This window comes from Mytilus californianus, unplaced genomic scaffold, assembly GCF_021869535.1.
Source record: "Mytilus californianus isolate M0D057914Y unplaced genomic scaffold, xbMytCali1.0.p SCAF_9, whole genome shotgun sequence".
Lineage (NCBI taxonomy): Eukaryota > Metazoa > Mollusca > Bivalvia > Mytilida > Mytilidae > Mytilus > Mytilus californianus.
Window position 1 is genome coordinate 98159094 of NW_026262745.1, and position 21255 is coordinate 98180348.

At 32.4% G+C, this 21255-nt stretch overlaps 2 protein-coding genes across 3 annotated transcripts in view; one reads left to right on the plus strand and one right to left on the minus strand.

The window, feature by feature from the left end:
* Nucleotides 1-20258, minus strand: part of LOC127715518 (uncharacterized) — a 63952-nt gene extending 43694 nt beyond the window's left edge. Inside the window, exon 1 of the mRNA XM_052221575.1 lies at nucleotides 19987-20258. Coding sequence (XP_052077535.1) covers nucleotides 19987-20005 — 19 coding nt within the window. The 5' untranslated portion in view covers nucleotides 20006-20258. The remainder of the gene's footprint in view (nucleotides 1-19986) is intronic.
* The window catches only part of LOC127715520 (uncharacterized), a 248440-nt gene that overhangs the window by 127686 nt on the left and 99499 nt on the right, over nucleotides 1-21255 (plus strand). The window lies entirely within an intron of this gene.

Sequence of the window (21255 nt, forward strand, 5' to 3'; positions counted from 1 at the left end):
TCTCTAGCTTGATTTTCAACAAAACTGCATATCGATATCCACGAACATTCCGGTGCAATGCCAGAAATAATACTGTTCAGTCATCAGTGAACGAAAGAGCGTTTTCTCTCTCATTTTCCTACGTCGTTTCTTGAAAACCCTCGTATATCTGATAACATGAATTTAACCGAAATGGGGTAATCATTATGAATGGCAAACTGGACGTTGAATTTTCAAATGAACACAAGAACATCTACACAGCTTCCGCAGACCTACGAAGTTCATAAGTTTAATTTTACCAACATTAAGAAAAACACAGTATAATGTTAAATTTATAAAATTCCAACCACTACAAACCGTTCAATAACAACCATGACATTCACATAAACAATTTGAAGGTTACCATAAAAAGAAAGAAGAAAATGGAAGGTTGAACCTGGTGTTATAGCTTGCTAAAAGTCCCCCTTGTATGACAGTTGTTTTTCGTTACATTATATTAATAAGATTGGGTAAGCAACCCAAACAGACCTAAAAGATTAATGTGACAATAATTAGGATCCAGTAGCCAAACTGCCTAAACATACATCACAGCCATAAAACACAACTGACAAAACAATTCAAACAAATATACATAATTTATTAATCTAACAAAGACATGAAAAACGCCAAGAAGAAAGTTATCTAGAAGAAAGTACAATGGACAAAGACGCCAACAATGTTTTTTTGTAGATGATAATAAATTGACTTAGACACCGTTAGAAAAGATATTTTTCGTTGAAAATACATACCGTATGTAATATTAACTTCCACAATAACGTAAATTTAAGAAAATGTCAATACAAGGGTAAACAAAATAGAAGCAACACTGTAAAAGTCCTCTTGTGTCCGAATCGCAACTCTAATCCGCCTGCACCAGGAATGCTCATAGTCAAAACCCGATGGCGAGATGCATAAATACCGAGTCATCTCAAAAATCAGAACAAAGGAAATATGATACCGTAATTTGGGAAATTTTGGCGTCGGGATATTTTGGCGGTTTTCTCTCGAAAGGCATGTGTTTTATTTTGGTGTATGTAATTTTGGTGCTTCGTCCAATTGTTATTCTTAATTTTGTTACAACAGTAGTGAGCAAGCTCATTCATATTTGCCTTTATTTACCCGTTTATTGACAAAATATCATTTAATTTCTCAAAACCAAATACAAGACTAAGTTAACCAAATGAAGGAATCGGATACGGATGCCATTGCAAATAAGTCCGTATATCGTGGTTCAAAGCTTAAAGAAATTATGAAATAAAATCTTAAACATTTAAATCACTTTTTAAATAGATTGTTTATTTTAAACAAATATCATATGAAATAAATTTTAATCATCTCTATTGCAGTACATGTTAATCTATTGACAATCAAGGATTTGAATTTTAATCGTTATGCCTCTGGCAGTACATGTTTATTAATTTAAGATCAAGGATTACAAGGAGTTTACCTATAACGATGTCTAATCAGCAATAGCCTGGCATATTTATGACATGTGTGAATAAAAATTCATGCTGTGTTTTCTTAACAATTTCAGAAAATTGACAATTAAGTAAAAATTATATAGTGTTGTTGTCAAATTATACAGGGTATTTATTTGCAGATTTGGCTATGTATAGAATTGTAGGAAATATACGGAAGATATAATCACATCAAACATTTTCCCCAACAGTTAACATTACGATATTGTTGTACCGGTACGCGATTTTGGCGTTTCAATTTTTAGTGTTTGCTTTATTTTCGTGTGTTTAATTTTGGCACTTTCATTGGATGCACCAAATAAATCAAAATAAAACTACCACCAAAATAACCCAATTTACGGTAACAGATAGACAAATAACGGGGAAACTGAAACAAAATAAAAAGATACACTGCAGCAGCACCCAGAATCTATAACTCAAGACCACCTTGTATTATTTGTGAAGTAGACAGTGAATATTTATCTTTTAGGACTTGGCAATTTCTAATAAACATTTTATTAGAAAAAGGACGAGACTTTCTTTGACAAAACCCGCGCTAATTACTGTTATACTCAGACACCAACATTTTTCAAAGTCTGAGTAGAAGGTGCGAACTCTTGGATATCGTATGATTTGAGAAAGGTATACTCAATACGCGATTGCAGTTGGTATATTGCTGCTAAGGTGAGGATAATTTATGATTTCAAAATTGAAATCGTCTCGTCTGTCATAGGTTTTGGCACTGAGATGGCCACTGTTGTCAATTCGAGGTAAATGTCTGGAAATAAGGTGGATGAAGCTGTGTCTGATGTATCTTGAATATCTAATTCTAGGTGATATATTAATTTGTCCCAATCCGAAAAAAATATGGATTGTTAATGGAAAGCACATCATCAATATACCTGTATGTGAAATTAAATAATCTAGCTTCTTTGGTCTTCTTGTTTTTTACAAGTGTCTGAAGGAACTTTGACTCGTATGAAAATGACAAAAGGTCGGCAAGGAGAGGTGCACAGTTGGTTCCCATATGAATGCCGACATCCTGCTGGAATTCTACCTCCAAAGTCAACAAGTATTTTGTCAATGAGAAACTCCAGCTTCCTGATCACTTATTCCTCGGCGTAGCATGATTTATTTTAGGGCTAAATATGTAGAATTTTATATCAAAGCAATAAAGTTGTAGTGTTTGTAACCATTTTGATAGAGAAAAGCATTGTGGATTATTATTCTAAGTCAGGTTTTTAATTTTGCATGTAGTATGGCGGCGTAAAGGGTGGAAAACTCAAAAGTGTTTATAGAATTTATTTCAGATTTGGCCGAGATTTTAAATTTTCCAGCAGTTCTTTTGAGTTCTCTGATTCAACATATGTTTTATGCCACTACTCGAGTAGCATATTTGTCGCGACCTCATGAAGACATTTCACAGTCAATTTGTTTCTAAATACGGACTTAGGTCGTGGAATATTTACCCAGTATTTCAACTTGCGGATTGGTTGTATCACGCATCTGATTGCTTTAACCCATTCGGACAGAGTGTCTTATTCGTCCGTTTCTCGTTTTGCCCATGCTCTGGCGTAATCCTCAACGGAATCTATTGTTTCAAGGTTATGATTCAAATTTATTTGTTGTGACTCTCTTAATTTGGGACCATGAGATATTACCTTCCGGAGATGTTCATTTTGATTTATATCAAGATCACCAGTAAAAAGTAAAATAACAAAAATACCGAACTCCGAGGAAAATTCAAAACGGAAAGTCCTTAATCAAATGGCAAAATCAAAAGCTAAAACACATCAAACGAATGGATAACAACAGTCATCACCAAAAGACTTGTATATATATGGAGAGTGGGAACAATCAAATGTTAGTTTTTATTAAAAGAATTAAGATTTTGCAATAGTTGTTTATAGTTTAATAGTTTATGGTTGTGGTGTAACTATATAAGACAATAGGAACAGAATGATTTTGAAAATAAAGCGTATTTTTTCAAGGAGGCAAACTGTCATGGATAAAGAAGGACCATGGTCTAGTCGATTAAAACAGAATCCTGAATAGCTGATTTTTATTACCAGACCGGTGTTGGTTCATCCTATTACGCAATGTTTGTCGAGTTTCACCATCAAAAAGTAGCTAACACAAGGTACACTCTATTCCGTAACTTACATTATTCGCGGAACAGTCCAGAGGTTCACATGATTTTATGTAATAGTTTTTACCTGTTAAATTACGTAATATTTATAGGAGTGTGATATAATATCGTTTCTTGTTCAGTCCAAAATATGAGTTTACACGTATCATGACAGCTTTTTGTCATCACAGACTGTTCCTTCGTATTGACAATTAAACCTGAGGATCATCAAAGGTATTTTCTAACAATAAAATACAGTAACAGAGGTATTGATTTTATCATTTTGTCTAGTATTTTGAATGACTCCACCGTATAAATTGTTAAACCTCCATTTTTTGATGATATTGACCCACCTATTATTTCACATACGCTTTAAAAAAACAATAGAAGTTTCATATTTAATTATACGAAAGTTAAATCAGACGGCAGTATAGAAAACAATTCTCCTTCAACATAAGACTGTGAAACCTCAAAGTGTATGGTCTATATGGGCATATAATTGCAGGGGACCTCAGCATCGTTCAAGATTGAGAGTTTATAAACTTTCTTATAAAAGGACCAAAATATCAACCACCTTCCAAAATGAATTGGAAAGAGTGTCCTCAGGTCATTAAAGTCATATGAAACGAGGTTCTTGTAACTATATTGCTATCGAAATTATTGAACCAATGCATGCATATGTAATTAACTTTGTCCTAGGCCTGTATTCAGCCTTTTTGTACATTTATTACGAATCTATAACGTATTATCGACGAATAATATTTCATTCAGTGATTGTCGATCTCAAGGGAATTAATTTTCGAGTGTGTTTCCGACGTTTACCGGATCGTTACATTGAAAAACAATCAACACAGAGTATGAAAAATATGTGAATTGATAGAGCCGTGACATTTGTTTTTATATTTTTCATAGGATTCCACTTGTAAATTTAAATTTTCTTTAACAGTTGTTAAATGATTTGGTGTATTTAATTTGTTCTATAAGGATCAGTCAGTACTATTTACCTTCCAGTGCACGTTTGTTTACATTTTTTCGTAACAATTTTCTCCTCGCACTTGCGCTGTGCAGTGACCGAAGATCCAACGTGAGGTCTCGTAGTTAAGGTCACTGCATACGGGAAAATAGCAGCAAATTAGTGTATGGGTAGACAATAATTCAATAGTAGTACATTTATGAAGGTTTTGATGATATAACGGAGTTTCTTTTACAAGAAATTTCAACTACGCTTGTATTATAGTAAAACTTTCAAGTATATAAAACATATTCAACTTTTTTTTATAAAATCTGAAGTTTCATATCACTTTAAAGATGCTTTTTCATCTTATAGTAAAAAATCGTTGGAAACTGGAGAAATCTGACAAAAAGTCATATTTAAACAAATGTCTGAATATTGCGGATATTCGCATATCATGTTTAGAAAATAATTTGGAAATTAACTGTTGAATTGTTTACGGTTATGGAATATCAGCTTAACAGATTTCCTAAACTGTGACCTACCGAATTAAACTAATCATTGGGTTTGCACTTACATTAGTAGCACGACGGATGCCACATGTGGAGTAGGATCTGCGTACCCTTTGGAGCACCTGAGATCACCCCTAGTTTTGTTTGAAAGGGGCTCGCATTGCTCTTGCTTTAATTTTTTGTGTTGTGCTTTGTCTATTTGATTTTTTGATTGTTTGTGCTGTTTATACTGAAAACAATCTTTTCTATCCTTTCTCATGTAAAATTAGGTACAATATCAAAATTTCAAGTTTCATGGTTAGAAGATTTCTATGAACGATGTTTTTTTTAATATGGTAATGTCTTAGGATAAGATAAGAATCAATTACCGATTTGATTGTACGTGATGCTTAATCACTAAATATCTTAGGTTTATCGTAGTGTTGTGATTTTAGCAGTATTTTTAACACTGCCATATGAGGGGGCGGTTTGGCCAGCCATAAAACCAGGTTCAACCCACCATTTTGTCTTAAAATGTCCTGTACAAAGTCAGGAATATGACAGTTGTTATCTGCAGTCCGTTTCTATGTATGTTAGCGTTTGCTTTTCTTGTACTTCAGTGTTTCTGTTGTTCCGTTGTTTTCCTCTTAGAGTTGATGTGTTTCCCTCGGTTTTAGTTTGTTACCTAGATTTGTTTTGTTTAATTGAATTATGACTATTGAACAGCGGTAAACTACTGTTGCTTGTTGTAATATAACGTATCAACATATTTTTTTAAAAGGAGTTATACGACGGGTGTCACGAGCATCCTCTGAAAATTGAAAGTCCCTACTATGTATTGCTTTGTAAACTACACAAAAACCTGTTAAAATTTTATTTCATCTCATCCTCCAGTACGTGTTCTACGATTAATATTTCTGTGCTGTTTACTAGTTCCCTTACTTCTTTCAGAAGAACTTGTTATTAGTTTTAATATCAAAGCATATGAATATAATGAAAATAACTATTTTGGAGTGTCAAAAATCTTTGGATGTTTTGAATAAATTACGTTCTTTTGATAGTCCGTTCAATTCCGTTGACAGTTATTATTTTTCGACCCTTCACTTAACATTACTTTACAATTCTATCTGTAATGAAAAAGGAAAATGTTCTAAATATAAACACTGTTCGGGACAAGTCTGCCCATCCACTGCACGCAAAGTAGACATCTTAATTTTTGTAGAAAAAAATGGAAAATGAAGTTATGAACTAACATAGTATTGGTTCCATGATAGTTTTTTCCTTAAAATTGTTTGGGTTTAGCACCACAGTTGAAGGAGTTATGTCCCTTTTTCACAACGTTTCTCTGAAGAAAAACTTATTTCTCAAGTGAAATTAAATTTCCCTTTAAGAAAAATAATTTTCATCTTGAGATATATTCATTTTCGCAAGGGAAAAAGATTTTCCTTACGAAATTTCTGCAATACTTTTTTCTTAGAGGAATTTATATCCTTCAAAATTTCCTTCAAAGAAATTTGGTACATCAAAAATTTATTTACGGAAATTTCAAACAAACTATGTCCTAACAAGAAATCTCTTGCATATCAGATTTCCTCCAAGGAAATTTTATAGTATCAAATTTCCACGGATATCTCACAAACAAAAAATAATGTTCCTTTAAGGAAATTTACAGAACCGAATTCCTCCTATGAAATTTAACTTTGAATAGATCTTCTTGGCAAATTTGGGCAAATTAATATGTGTATAATTTCCAACTGAAAGCAATTTTGTAATTTTTATCAGTCTCTGAATGATATAATCACATAAGAATTACTATTATTTACTTATTTTCAACATAAAGAATAATAGACTAGTTGACAAAATGTTGCTTGGTCTTATAAATATTACCAACTGCAATTGATGTGGCATAACTATTGAAAAATTCCATTGAAAACTAATTGTATATTTGTCCTTTCCAGAAAATGATGTGATCTATGTTCTAGTCAGTATTTGTATGCCAATGGGACTTTTCTTCTTTAAAATTAAATTGATGTTCCCATTGGAACATTAATAAGACTCATTCCCTTTGATTCTGTAATTTTTTTCGAGGCTACCAACCGCAAACCGCAAAATAAAATTCTGTTATTTTTTAAAGGAAGCTCAAAAGTACTTCTCACGATAACCACTGTAGAAATAAAGAATACAGTACTTTTAAATAATTTTGATATAATAAACATTAACAATCCTTGTTATGTTCAGAAAAACAATTTTAGACTGATATGTGACAATGCTCGGTGATTTGTTTATCTGCTATATTACAGGACTGAAACTTTCCATGGTTCATTTTGCTATTAATTGTTTCATTTGAATATAATGTCTTTATAAATCAGTTCAATTGACTTTTATTCTTCTTTGTTTCTTTGACAAGGGATAATTTTATGTAACATAAAGATAAAACAAATACTTGCATGTTAAATCTGCATATCTTGATTTTATACCATTATTATAAAGAAGATACACCTAATGGGAAAAGGTTATAACTTTTCTGCAAGAGAAATCAAACAGCTCAGAAGAGCCTGAAGTGCTCACCTGGTAAAAATATGCCAGTGTTATCTTTTTTGCAATCAGTTATGTTATCGTGTTTGTAATTTTATTTAGTGTTATTTTTGCTGATATTTTTTTTATTGATAATCAGTTTTACAGTTTACAGTACTATTCATCGATTATATTAAAAGTTTTAACATAGTTGTTAAAAGTGCAAAAATTAGAGAAACCAAACTTTATCAAAGGGCTATAACTCCTTTAGGTGCCATACAATGATATCAGTTATTTGGCATTTTGATAGATTTTCTATGGCTGATAATTTTTGCTGTTTACAGTTTTTATCTATCTATTAAAGTTTACCCTTATGTTTTTTTTACCGATGACAGCCATGTTTGTTGATAACCGTAATAAAAATACAAACATAATACTAGATACCCGAAAGACCAATTAACCGACTTAAGGGAAAAAGATTTTTTAAAAAGTATAAGAAGACAACGAAGGACACTAGGTGATTGCCCATAGGTGCCAGGCGAGCTAAAAATCTTCTTACTTCTTTTAATTTTCCACTTTTAGTCAGTTTGCATATATAACAACATTAAAGAGTGAATTGTTCAAGGTAATATTTAATTATGAATTCAATGTATGTCATATGTATATCTTAATGTTTCTAACATAAAAAAATTTGTATGAATTAAAAGAAAAAAAATTAAAGAAAGAATAATTTTCACTTTTTTAAAATTCAATGCGAAGATATCACTTCTCCTTTAACCATTGCCAAATATGATGTTGTTGTTCAGTTGCTGTCTCATATGCAATACCTTACATATAAATTATAAATTAAACAATTTAGTATGCTATTTCTTTTAGTATCCAAAAAAACAGAAAACTAAACATTGACCAATTAACAATTAAAATGAGGTCAAAGTTAGATTAACCCTACTAGAAAGACATGTGCACCTTACCATCATGCAATACACGAGATACAGTGGACCTATTACTTATAGTATATATCAGATGAGGACCAAACATAAAACTCTAACATTGACCAATGAACCATGAAAATGTTCAGGTTCAGATGATACTTTCAATACAGACATGTACACCTTACTATCATTCCATACAACACATATAGCTGATATATTGCTTATAGTATTTGGAAACAGACCAAAACACAAAAAAAAAAATAACATTGACCAATATAACATAAAAATGAGGTCAAGGTCAGATGAAATCTGCCAGACTGACATGTACACTTTACAATCAATTAATACACTACATATAGCTGACCTACTGCTTATAGTATCAGAGAAATGGACCTAATCACGTAACATCAGCATTTTTTTACTATTACTCAAAACAAGTGAGAAATTCACATGACAAAAACACATTTTATTAAGCATTCGCTGAACCTTACAAATGAGATGGATCATAGACAATGGACATATGACAGACAGCAGGTTCTTAACATAAGACATCTGTATACAATGTATGAAGCATCCAGGTCTTCTATCATTAAAAGTACATAGCTTTACACAAATAGTTACGCCCCACTGCAGACACCTGATAGCAATTCCTCTTGCCTGATATACTGCGACATTCGATATTCATCAATTTCAAAAAGATTAGTTATATTCAGTATGTTCAGAATATATAGATTATTTAACATATTAAGCACGTTTAACTTAAATCAAGACCAGTGAACTTTTTTCTTTTAATGTAAGGATCCATCATTCATTTATGTCGTTTATGTGAAAATTAAAGTGGTAATTATAACAAACAAACCCAAGCTGAAAAGTTTCATAAAACAGAATGGGAAAAAGCATTGTCAGATCCTTGTAAGCAAAGTGCGGACAAAGGACCTGTAATTCGTAAAGACAGTGATTTCTACTGTCTTTTAAAGTTTTCAAGATATTATTGACAAGTCTTTTTATATAATAGGAGACATGGCATATACGTGAAAGAGGGCGTTACAAAACGACAAAAAAAATATACAAATGACATCAACCGGTCAATATATGGTCAACCATATATATATCTTTTGTTCTTATCACAAAACTTTAACATGTAAAATATTCAAATGTGTCAAAGTCAATAGACCATGACAGAGGGGCGGGGCCAAATATTCTTAAGGAAATGATGAGTCACAATGCATATACAACTGCATTCCAAATATCATTGACGTAGAACTAGTGGTCCCTCTTAAACTGACCTTGTCGTAAACTAATGAAAAATGTCAAAATCAATAGACCATGACTAAGGGGGCGGTGCCATACAATCACCATGGACATGAGATTTGCCAATGCTAATACCACAGCAAACCAAATATTGTTGACCTTCCACTAGTGGTTCTCTTAAACTCGCATAATAACAACCTATTACATTTTCAAATCAGGAATAATATCCGTGGATGTTAAGTTACATTCAAATATTATTCAGTCTTTGTTAAATATTTGAACAAGTTGTCCCGACTCTTGTCAATTTAGATCTTTACATATGGTAAAGGCAGTTTTCTGTTATTTTAAGATACAAATAAAAGAGGATGCAGAGTATGCGTTAAAAAGCTAGCAACCAAACAACTACATGGATGTTGACCTTCAGATGTCCATTGGATTTCATTTGGGGTAGGTAGGGAGAGGGTTATTTGATTGCTCATTAATGTTTACCTTACAACTGTGCATATGTATTTTATTCAATATTCCTGTCTATATGAAAATGAAAACAAAATCCTTTTATTCAATATAAAAGATGAGTACTTAGTTCAGGATAATTGAATTTGGCAACAGACAGGAATGAAAGTTTTTGAGCCTGGAAATCAGTTGTTTTCGTCAATAAATTACAAACCTTAATTATGATATAGAAATATCTTTTTTCCCCCTTTAATCATGTAAATAATTTATGTTTGTGATACTTTCATCAATTATTATGAAATTAAGAAGTAGTGGATGGACTGTCAATGAGATTTATAACCAACCACAGACCAAAGGACAAGGATATAATTTGACAGTAAACATCTACAAGTCACTGTACAGCCTTCTAAAATTGTGCAGATTTATATTTTTTACCATATTTGGTGAATAAGGTCGTTATCCTCTAATGTTAGATATTTTAATAAACATGATCAAATATTGTAAAATAATTCATATTACAAACAATATTTTATAACAAATGCATACTCTCTCTCAAATACATTATCGAAAGCTGGGAAGAATTCTTAGACTAGTTGCATTCATGCTATCCTGAAATTGCTTGATTTACAAGAGTATCAAGTACTCTCATCTAAAACAAACATTGAGAATATGATGAAAAAGAAATAATATTTAAAATATTGTAACATATGGAAGAAAGAATTATTTAATGATAAAAGACAAAATAAGAACTCTGGAAATAAACTTAGAACTTATCGATTATTCAAACCAAACTTTAATTTTGAGTCATACTTATTGAAATAACCATATCTTTAAAAATGTGTTTTAGCAAGATTTAGAATTGGAGCTCACAAACTTGAAATAGAAAAAGGTAGCTACTTTAATATAAAACTAGAAAATAGAATATGCAAACTCTGTAATGAGGAAATAGAAGATGAGATGCATTTTCTTTTAACATGTATAGCTTTGGTTAATGTTAGAAATCCCTTTCTTAGGCAAATATTTAGTAAAAATTTAAATATTTCAAACTTTATAACAAATTTCTTTTTATTTGGTTAATAGGAAATGAAGATAAAAACATTTTGATAATAATTTGTCAATTATTAGAGGTTTTAGATAAAAACAGAAATACAATATTAAATTAGATTACTTTATATAGAGTTATAGATATATATGATCATATATGCATTTACCTTAGTCATTATTTACATTTAATTAATAATTAGTATGCTGTGAGGTTGCTGTCCAATAAAGGGTCCAGAATAACAAACAATGGGTCAATATTATATATTTTTATTATTACAAATTACTTATTTCAGTTACTTTAACATTATATGTTAATCAATTAAATCAAAATTAATCATGTTATGTACTTTGTTTAACCTATTTTTTATTTACTTTTGTATTATCTTTATAAATTATATTGTAATTATTCTGCTCATTTTGGGCACCGTGATTGGCAAATAAAATATTTGTGTGTTTGTTTTGTTTGTTTGTTATTAACGGTTATAAAACAATTTGAAAAAAAATCAAAAACAGAAAATTAACAGTCGGATTTAAGCTTATAATCGTCTAATTATCGCCATGAAATAGCACATAGCGTATTCATGACCTCCATAGGTATATCTTTTTTTTAAATATGATATGTTTTATATTTTTGTTATTCAAAATATATGAAAAGGGAAGGAAGTTTGACGTCTCAGTTGTTCACTCTTACAACAAAAGTACTTAGACCCTTCCCCCCGAGATATGTATACATGGTTTTAGAATTAAATTTTAATCAGATGATAAGAAATCTCTATTTCTAACCAATAATGCAAGAAACCAATTTTGAAATTATATATTATCAGAGGGATATGACATAGTTAAAAAAAATCATGGTTTATCTCCGATACAAGGGATAATTTTCTAAAACAACATTGTTTTTAGTGAAATGTTAAAAGAAAAGGGCATGCTTTATTGATAAGTTGCTTGTCTATTAAAAAAACCCTAATCAAATAAAGAGTTACTATTCATGTACGTAAATTCGATTCCTATATAACATTTTGCGTCTCAGTCAAATATTAATGATATTGCGTTTTTAAACTTCATATCAAATTTCAGTAAGAGAAAAAGGATATACATCATTAAAAGATTCACACGGCGCTACGTATATTTGACTTATAGATGCTTCAAAGATGGCAAATTAATATCAAGTATAACAGCAAAAAAAGGATGCGGGATATTCGCTATAAGCCGCTCAATGCAAAAAGGTAGAAACACGAAAAATTAACGAAATTCTAAAAGTTGTGCATAATTATTGGTAGCAGACCTGTCATCAATAAAGCAGCGTTAATTTTCCTTATACGATTTAGCTGTAAGCTGTACACACGTTTCAGTTCTTATACACCCTTTCTTTTTTAGGGTTTTGCTCAAATATTTCAAATTTTGTATTCATTTGTCCATGTATTGTTTAAGTATCTTTAACATGTCTCTTGATAACGTTAACTCGGGAGTAGCAGTGGGGGTATTGCTCGCTTACAACACAGAAACCAATGCAATATTATAAGATAAAACGTTCCGAATCCCGTCCTAGAACTGCATGCTGATTTATATGATATTTAATAACTTAACTTACCTTACATCTTAAATCTATCTAAGGTCAACTTTACCTGAGGGAGTTGAATTCTTGGTTTTTAAATAATTTTTAAATATGTCAATGGACAATTTAAGTAAGGTTTGTTATAAATCATGTCAGATTAACAAATCATTTTACACTTCTTTAAGTGCAAGAATTAAGATATTTCTACGTCTTTTTCCGTTTTAACTGACAAATTTGGGACAGAATTGACCATTTAATAAATATTTACATGAATACCAATTTTTACGGATAAAATCGTTTCCAAATGATTTTTTTTAACATTTTAACAAACTTTAACAACGTGTCCTGTAAAGATCATCAAAAACACCTTTTGTACCACATGGAGTGGACCATAGTCTTATTGGTTGATATCTTTGGTGGACGTACATGTGAAAAAAAGTAAATTCACAAAAATACCGAACTCCGAGGAAAATTCAAAAAGGAAAGTCCCTAATAAAATGGCAAAATCAAAAGCTGAAACACATCAAACGAATGGAAAACAACTGTCATAAACCTGACTTGGTACAGGCATTTTCTTATGTAGAAAATGGTGGATGAAACCTGGTTTTAAAGCTAGCTTAACCTCTCTGTTTTATGACAGTCGCATCAAATTCCATTATATTACAACGAAAATAGTGGTTTAAGGTGTAAGGTAGGTTAAGTTATTATATATCATATAAATCAGCATGCAATTCTTAGACGGGATTCGGAACGTTTTATCTTATAATATTGCATTGGTTTCTGTGTTGTAAGCGAGAGCAATACCCTCACTGCTACTCCTGAGTGAACTTATCAAGAGACACATCCTCATTCTTTCAACATGAAAGCTTTGGACTGTCTCGCTCCACGTGTTGTCGGCAAAGTAATTATATTTCTATAACTTTTACTTATATTTGCATTGGTAGCAACATTTAATGAAAAAAAAGCCTCTAGATGCAGTAGAAATCTTTTAGAGGGAGAATAAGACAATTTTCTATATTTTGTTAAAAAAAATTGTATGATTGTAAACAATCTACAAATCATGTGTCGTGTGAAATGGTTTTCCGTACTTTCAGCATCCTGTCAAATAGTTCCTGAAATAACAATATTTGTAGAATAAAAGTATATACCTATTTAAATATTTACCTTTTAAAATAAAGCCGTTTGAGTGAACTACTTTCTTTTTGTAACAGCGGTTTTCGTTCTCATTTATGTTTTGGGCGTGAGAAATATTTAATGTATTATTGTCGAGTGAGCAATGGAATGTCGAATTTTTTATTTCAGTTATGTCAGTCCTACACTTTCGATGTGTTTCACGAAAGAAGTTTTTTTAATGTATTCCTGTTTAACAAGGTTGGACAAAAGCTCTGCCGTAGGGACTTTTTTAAGAATTACAGTAGGGAGGGGTAGGGTCACTGTACTCCAACGTTGGACCTCAGTTGTAAACATTTCGTTAATTTACCCATCGCGGTCCAGGAAACCTTAGGCAACTGCCTTTCATCTGTACCTAGTGTCGACAAAAGCTTTGCCGTAGGGACTTTTTTATGAATTAAAGAAGAGAGGGGGTAGGGTCACGTACCCTTACGTTGGACCTTATATTTGTTGACGTTCCGTTAATTTACCCATCTTGGTCTTTGGGTCTAGGCAACCTAAGACAATTGCCTATCATTTGTTTCTAGTGATTACAAAAGCTTTGCCGTCAGAAAACCCTAACTTTGGACCACATTTGTAGACGCTCCGTAAGTTTACCCACCTTAGTCCTTGGATCCAGGCAACTTTCGTTAATATACCCATCTTGGTCCAGGAAACCTTAGGCAACTGCCTTTCATTTGTACCTAGTGTCGACAAAAGCTTTGCCGTAGAGACTTTTTTATGAATTAAAGAAGAGAGGGGGTAGAGTCACCGTACCCTAACTTGGACCTTATTTGTTGAAGTTCCGTTAATTTACCCATCTTGGTCTTAGGTTCCAGGTAACCTAAGACAATTGCCTATCATTTGTTTCTAGTGAATACAAAAGTTTTGCCGTCAGAAAACCCTTACTTTTGACCTCTGCTGTAGACGCTCCGTAAGGATAACCACCTTAGTCTTTGGATCCAGGCAACTTTAGGCAATTGCCTATTATATTTAACTAGTGATAAAATGTTTTTCGTAGTGAATTATTTTATGAATTAAAGTAAGGAGTGGGTGGGGACACCTTACCAATAGTTTGGACCTCAGTTGTAGACGTTCCGTAAAATTACCCACCTTGGACATTGGATCCAGGCAACTTTAGACAATAGCCTATCGTTTGTACCTAGTATTGACAAAAGCTTTGCCGTATGGAATTTTTATGAATTAAACTAGGCAGAAGGTAGCGTCACCATACCCCAAATTTGGACCTTATTTATAAGCTTTCCGTTGAATTACCGACCTTGGTCTTTAAGGCAAGGCAACATTTAGCAATTGCCTATAATTTGTACTCAGTGTGGACCAATTTTTTGCCGTAAGGACTTTTTTAATGAATTAAAATAAGGAGGATGTAGGGTCAACGTACCCCAAATTTGGACCTTAGTTGTAGACGTTTCCGTAAATTTATTCACCGGGGTATTGCGTCCAGCCAATCTTAGGCAATTGTCTATCATTTGTACGTAGTGTTTACAAAAGCTTTGCGATAGAGATTTTTGTATAATTTAAAGTAGGGAGGAGGTAGGGTCACTGTATCCCAAATTTGGACCTCAATTGTAGACGTTCCGTAAATGTACCCACTTCGGTCTTTGCGTCCAGGGAACCTTAGGCAATTACCTATCATTTGTACCTAGTGTGGACAACAGATTTTCTCGTAGGGACTTTTTTGTGGAATAAAGTACGTAGGTTATACGGACCCTAACTTTTGACCTCAGTTGTTGGCGTTCCGTAAATTTACCAACTTTGGTCTTTTGGTCCAAGAAACCTTTGACATTCCTATCATTTGTATCTTGTTTGGAAAAAAGCTTTGCCGTAGGGATTTTTGCATGATTTAAAGTAGGGAATGGGTAGGGTCCCCGTACCCACAATCTGGACCTCATCTGTAGACGTTCCGTAAATTTATCCTCTTTGGTCTTTGCGTCCTTGGCACCTTAGGCAATGCCTATCATTTGTATCTCATGCGGACAAAAGTTTGTCGTAGAAGTTTTTTTGTGTAATAAAGTAAGTAGATAGTAGATTTGACCTTAGTGGTACACGCTCTGTAAATTGATTCACCTGGGTCATTGGTTTCAGGCAACCTGAGGCAATTACTAATCAATTGTACCTAATGTGGACAAAAGCTTGGCCGTAGAGACTTTTTTATGAATTGAATTATGAGGGGGTAAGGTCAGCGTACCCCAGTTTTGGACCCCAGTTGGAGACGTTCTATAAATTTAACCACCAGGGTCTTTTGGTCCAGGCAATCTTAGGTAATTTAGGGATTTTTTTATGAATTAAAGTAGGGAGGGGAAATGGTCACCGTAACCAAACTTTGGACCTAATTTCCGTAAATTACACATTTTGGTGTTTGGCTCAAGGCAACCTTAAGCAATTGGCAATCAGTTTTATCTTATATGGGCAAAAGCTTTGCCGTAGGGACTTTTTTATAAATTAAAGTAGGGATGCGTATGGTGACCGTACCCCAATCTTGGATCTCAGTTGAAGAAGTCCTGTTATTTTACCCATCTTGGTCTTTGGTTAATGGCAATCTTAGGCAATTGCCTATGATTCGTTCCTATTTTGGACAAAAGCTTTGCCGTAGGGACTTTTTTATGAATTAAAGTAGGGAGGGATAGGGTCATCGTACCCCGACTTTTGACCTCAGTTGTAGACGTTCCGTAAATGCACTCACCTTGGTCTTTGGATCTAGGCAACCTGTTTGACAAAATTGAATTTTGTTATATTTACACTTTGAGCATGGAATTTTCTTTACATAGAATGTATTAGTCAGCTCCTGCAACATAACTTGTTTTGATGTTGGAATGGAACTTTATATTTGATGAGTTGTACCATGGAAGTTATTTTCATATCTGTAGGCCGGCAGTAACTTACTGTTTGACAGATACTTTGAATTTTTGGTAATGACAAATTACAAAATGGGCTAGGTTTTGTACACATCCGTGTTCAACTTTTATTTCCATTATTTGGGAATTTCAGGATTTAAAAGTTCTTTGAATAATTGAGTGGAAAATGTTAATTCATCAAAATAAAATCATCATAAAATTAAATTTATGATTAAATCAACTGTTTGACAATGCAAACATTTTGGATATCGTGCAAACTAAATTTCCTCCTTGGAAACTCTTGAGATTCAAATGTCACTATGTGCAAGTTTTGTTATGACATTTCCCTGAATTTCTTCAGTAGAAATTTAATACTCCAAGATTTCCCTTAAGGAAATATGAAGAATAGAAATGTCCTTAAAGTTAATATAACGTACATGTATGAATACTTCCCCTGAGGAACATGTTGCATTAAAAGTCCCTTAGAACAAAAAGTGTTACTTTAGCAAAATTTTGATTATCCATATTTCCTTGAAGGAAGATTTGAAGTAATTGATTTCCTTTGGGGAAATAATATTGCAAGAAATTTCCTAAGGAAACACTTTTTGCCTTGAGGAATTTAAAATTTTCACTAAGGAAAAGTCGTTTTCCCTTAGGGAAAACAGATTAGTTTTTCCTCAGACGAAATTGTATAAGTGGCATAACTCCTCCAGCAGTGGTGCTAAACCCAACAATTTTAAAACAAATATCAGGGATTAATAGTCTATAACTTCGTGTTTCTGTATCCACATAATTTAAGTAGTTGTCAACTGTTGCACCGGAATGGCAAACTTGTCCTGAAGAATGTTTATACTTAATGGGACTGTGATACATTTATTAAACCTGTAAATTTTCTCCTTGGCAATATACATGAACGTTTCGGAAATAAAGTTTATCGACAGGTTGTATGTTTTTATGGGCAACAATTGTACTCCTTTAAAAGCAAACTTATTTTGGTATTATTATGCATCCCAGTTTACGGCCGAAAAAGATCCGTCTTAATAACATTCAATTGATCAATTTAAACACAATTGTCGTTACGTTGACGATATTTTTGCTTTAAATAATTAAGAATTGTTTAATTTTTCTGCTGAAATATACCTAAAGGAGCTTACTTTTTGTGAATTTAATACAGACACAATTACGTGTCTTTTTCTTGAAATGAAATATTTCAGTTTCACATGTGAATCTCCATACTTAAGGTTTTGACAAATTTTTGACTATTTTTCGATGCCAATTGTTAATATTCCCTTTTAGGAGGGTGATGTTCCTTTGGCCCCTTCTTACGTTGTGTATATTTTACAACCTTTTCGTTATTCCCGTAACTGGAAAATCATTTAATCAGGTATTTTGTTTCCATAAATTAATTAAAATTTTTATCCAATTCTATCGGTAATGTTGTTTATAATGACCATAATTTTAAACAGGATCCATATGAACTTATTCACTTTTTTAAATAAATTTATTCTATAAAGGTTATGAATTTAACACTGTAGTAAAATCATTGAACATTATTTTTATCGGTACTAAATTAAGGCAACATTAGTATATCGGTGTTCAAAAGTCATAAATCGATTGAGAAAAACCAAATCCGGGTTACAAACTAAAACCGAGGGAAACACATCAACTATTAGAGGAAAACAAAGAAACAACAGGAACACTGAAGTGCAACAATAACAAACGCCAACATAGAAACGAACTATTTGATAACAACTGCCATATTCCTGACTTGGTAAAGGACATTTTAAGAATAAAATGGTGGGGTGAACCTCGTTTAATAGCTAGCCAAACCTCCCGCTTTATGAGAATGTTAAATAATATCGATAAAATGACAACACTACGTGATAGAAATACAGCACAAACACACGGAAGAACATTCATTACAGAGAAACGCACAAACAATTAATATAATAGTCGATACAACATGCAATCCTACATCCGATCAATACAGTTTACATATAAGCATAGTTATGCGAACTCATGATCCTACATCCGATCAAAACAGTTTACTTATATTTTGGAATGGCACAATGTCACGCGTTTCTCAGACTGTTTATGACGATTTTACAATAAATCCGTTTCATGTGTACTGATTGACACTTTAGTTTAGGAGAGCATGATTTATGTACTATATTAGATGTAATTGGCTGTGAACTCGCTTTTTAGTAACTGCGAGTATTATTATATAAGTGCGTTGTGTCTTTTTATGTTTTTATGGTCTTTGTGCCTAAATAAATTTCAGTAGAAATGAAAGGAATAAGTAAGTACTGATATTTGAATCTTTTCGCATTTTTTAATACCGTTTCTGTGCCCAGAATACAATAGTAAGCGTGCTCTATGTTTCCGGTCTGTTTGTACGTCTGATAGTTTGTCAATCCGTTCATTCGTGTGGTTGTCCGTTAATCTGTCCGTGCCGGATCGGTTAATATTACAAACCATAAACAGGTAGTTATCAAACAACATTTAAACAATTATCACATTCAACTCAATTGATACAGTAATGACAAAATTAGTACTTAGTTGGTACTAAATTTATTAGATCTTAAACTTTACTTAAATACACAACTGAAATATTAATGCAAACATCATTTCTGAATCTTATACATCTTTGATAATAAGCTTCTCTACAAACACAAGTTTAAGATAAAGCAGCACTGAAGCCTCAGTAAGCCTAACATTATAATTGGATTATATAACTGTCAAATTATGAATCGTTGGATATTAAAAATGTACAAGTGAGTGGTAGTTATTTCATAACTGTTTACTATACAACACGTGTTAACGTACGCTCTTAATTCTTTAATTTCAGTATATTTCTATCTAAATGATGACGTCAATATAAAGGAGATCGGAATGCCAGCAAGCTTGTTCTTGTTGAAAGAAATATCAAAATATTATATTTTCTAATTCGACAACATTCTTGTTCCTTTTGATTTGGAAAAGAAGTTTCCTTTAAAATTTAATTTGACAAACGACACAGTTATTTGTCCAGAGATTAATGCAAAGCATATCAAAGGAAAAGTATGGTGTAAACAGACAGCAGGTATCAAGAGAAATAATCCGCTCACGTTTTCTCATGTGATAATGTTGACGATAAAAAAATCTTGAATGCAATGTATAACGAACCAAATTGTATTGTTAAAAATACCTCCAAGATTAATGACCATATATTTCTCTCCATCTCTGCATCTTTCTTTGAAGTTTAAGTCTGTGCGTAAGACCTGCACTGATAGTGAAGCTGCATCGGGTTCAGTTGCAATAGCAATTTTCTTTTCTTGTATACCAGCCTAAAAAATGCGTCTCATCTCAACAGTAAAATTTGGATAAAGCGATATAAATGATATACCAGTGGAGGTTGTTTGTTGCTGTCTGCAATGTATATTTTTTCAAGAATAAAAAGACTCATTAAAAAGGTTTATAATTTGATACGTCCTTAGGTTAAAATTAGGCCATATAACCTTCCTTTTGACATTATGTCATCCCTGTGCCTTTTATAGCTTGCTTATGTTATGATGTTTTCATTTATAATTGTATCATTAGCACTAATTCAGCATATCCTTATTTCAAAGTTGTGTTTTGTTTACTGTTGGTTGTCTTTTGAACGTTTTTCCCCCCATGACATTGTCAGTTTGTTTCTTGACTTATAAGTGTGGATATCCCTTAAAATAACAAAAATACCGAACTCCAAGGAAAAAAAATCCCTTATCAAATGACAAAATCAAAAGCTTAAACATATCAAACGAATGGATTACAACTGTCATATTCCTGACTTGGTATAGGGATTTTCTTATATAGAAAATGGTGGATTACTCCTGGTTTTATAGCTAGCTAAACCTCTCACTTGTATGACAGTCGCTTAAAATTGCATTATATTGACAATGTGTGAACAAAACAAACAGACGCAAAAGATAAATGTGTCAAAGAACGTCTGATTTCGTTTAGACGTTCAGATCTGAACCAAGCGTTTTCGGCTTTAAAAATGTAACACGAGGAAATCAAGTTTGTCTAACAAACAACACCGTAATAATGTTTTGACAACGTCTCTTACAAGATATACTTCATTAAATACTTTTAGTCTCCACATATAGCTACATATAAAACCTTTTTGCTTACCGCTGATTTTTGTCTGATAGTACGTTTTTTAAAAAGGCAACAGTAGTATACCGGTGTTCAAAAGTCATAAATCGATTGAGAGGAAACCGTATTCACTTGAAGTGTGTAATGCCATTTTATATTTCGCAATCAGCAAAATGAATTCGTTCTAAACGTAAAATGCAAATATATACTAAATAACACATGATGAATCGGCGTATCAATTTTAATGCATCTAATGCTCATGTCATCTAATTTTGAATCAATAGTGATGATCAAAGTAAAAAAAATGACTTACGAACAGAAATTTAAGAGTAGAAACCAA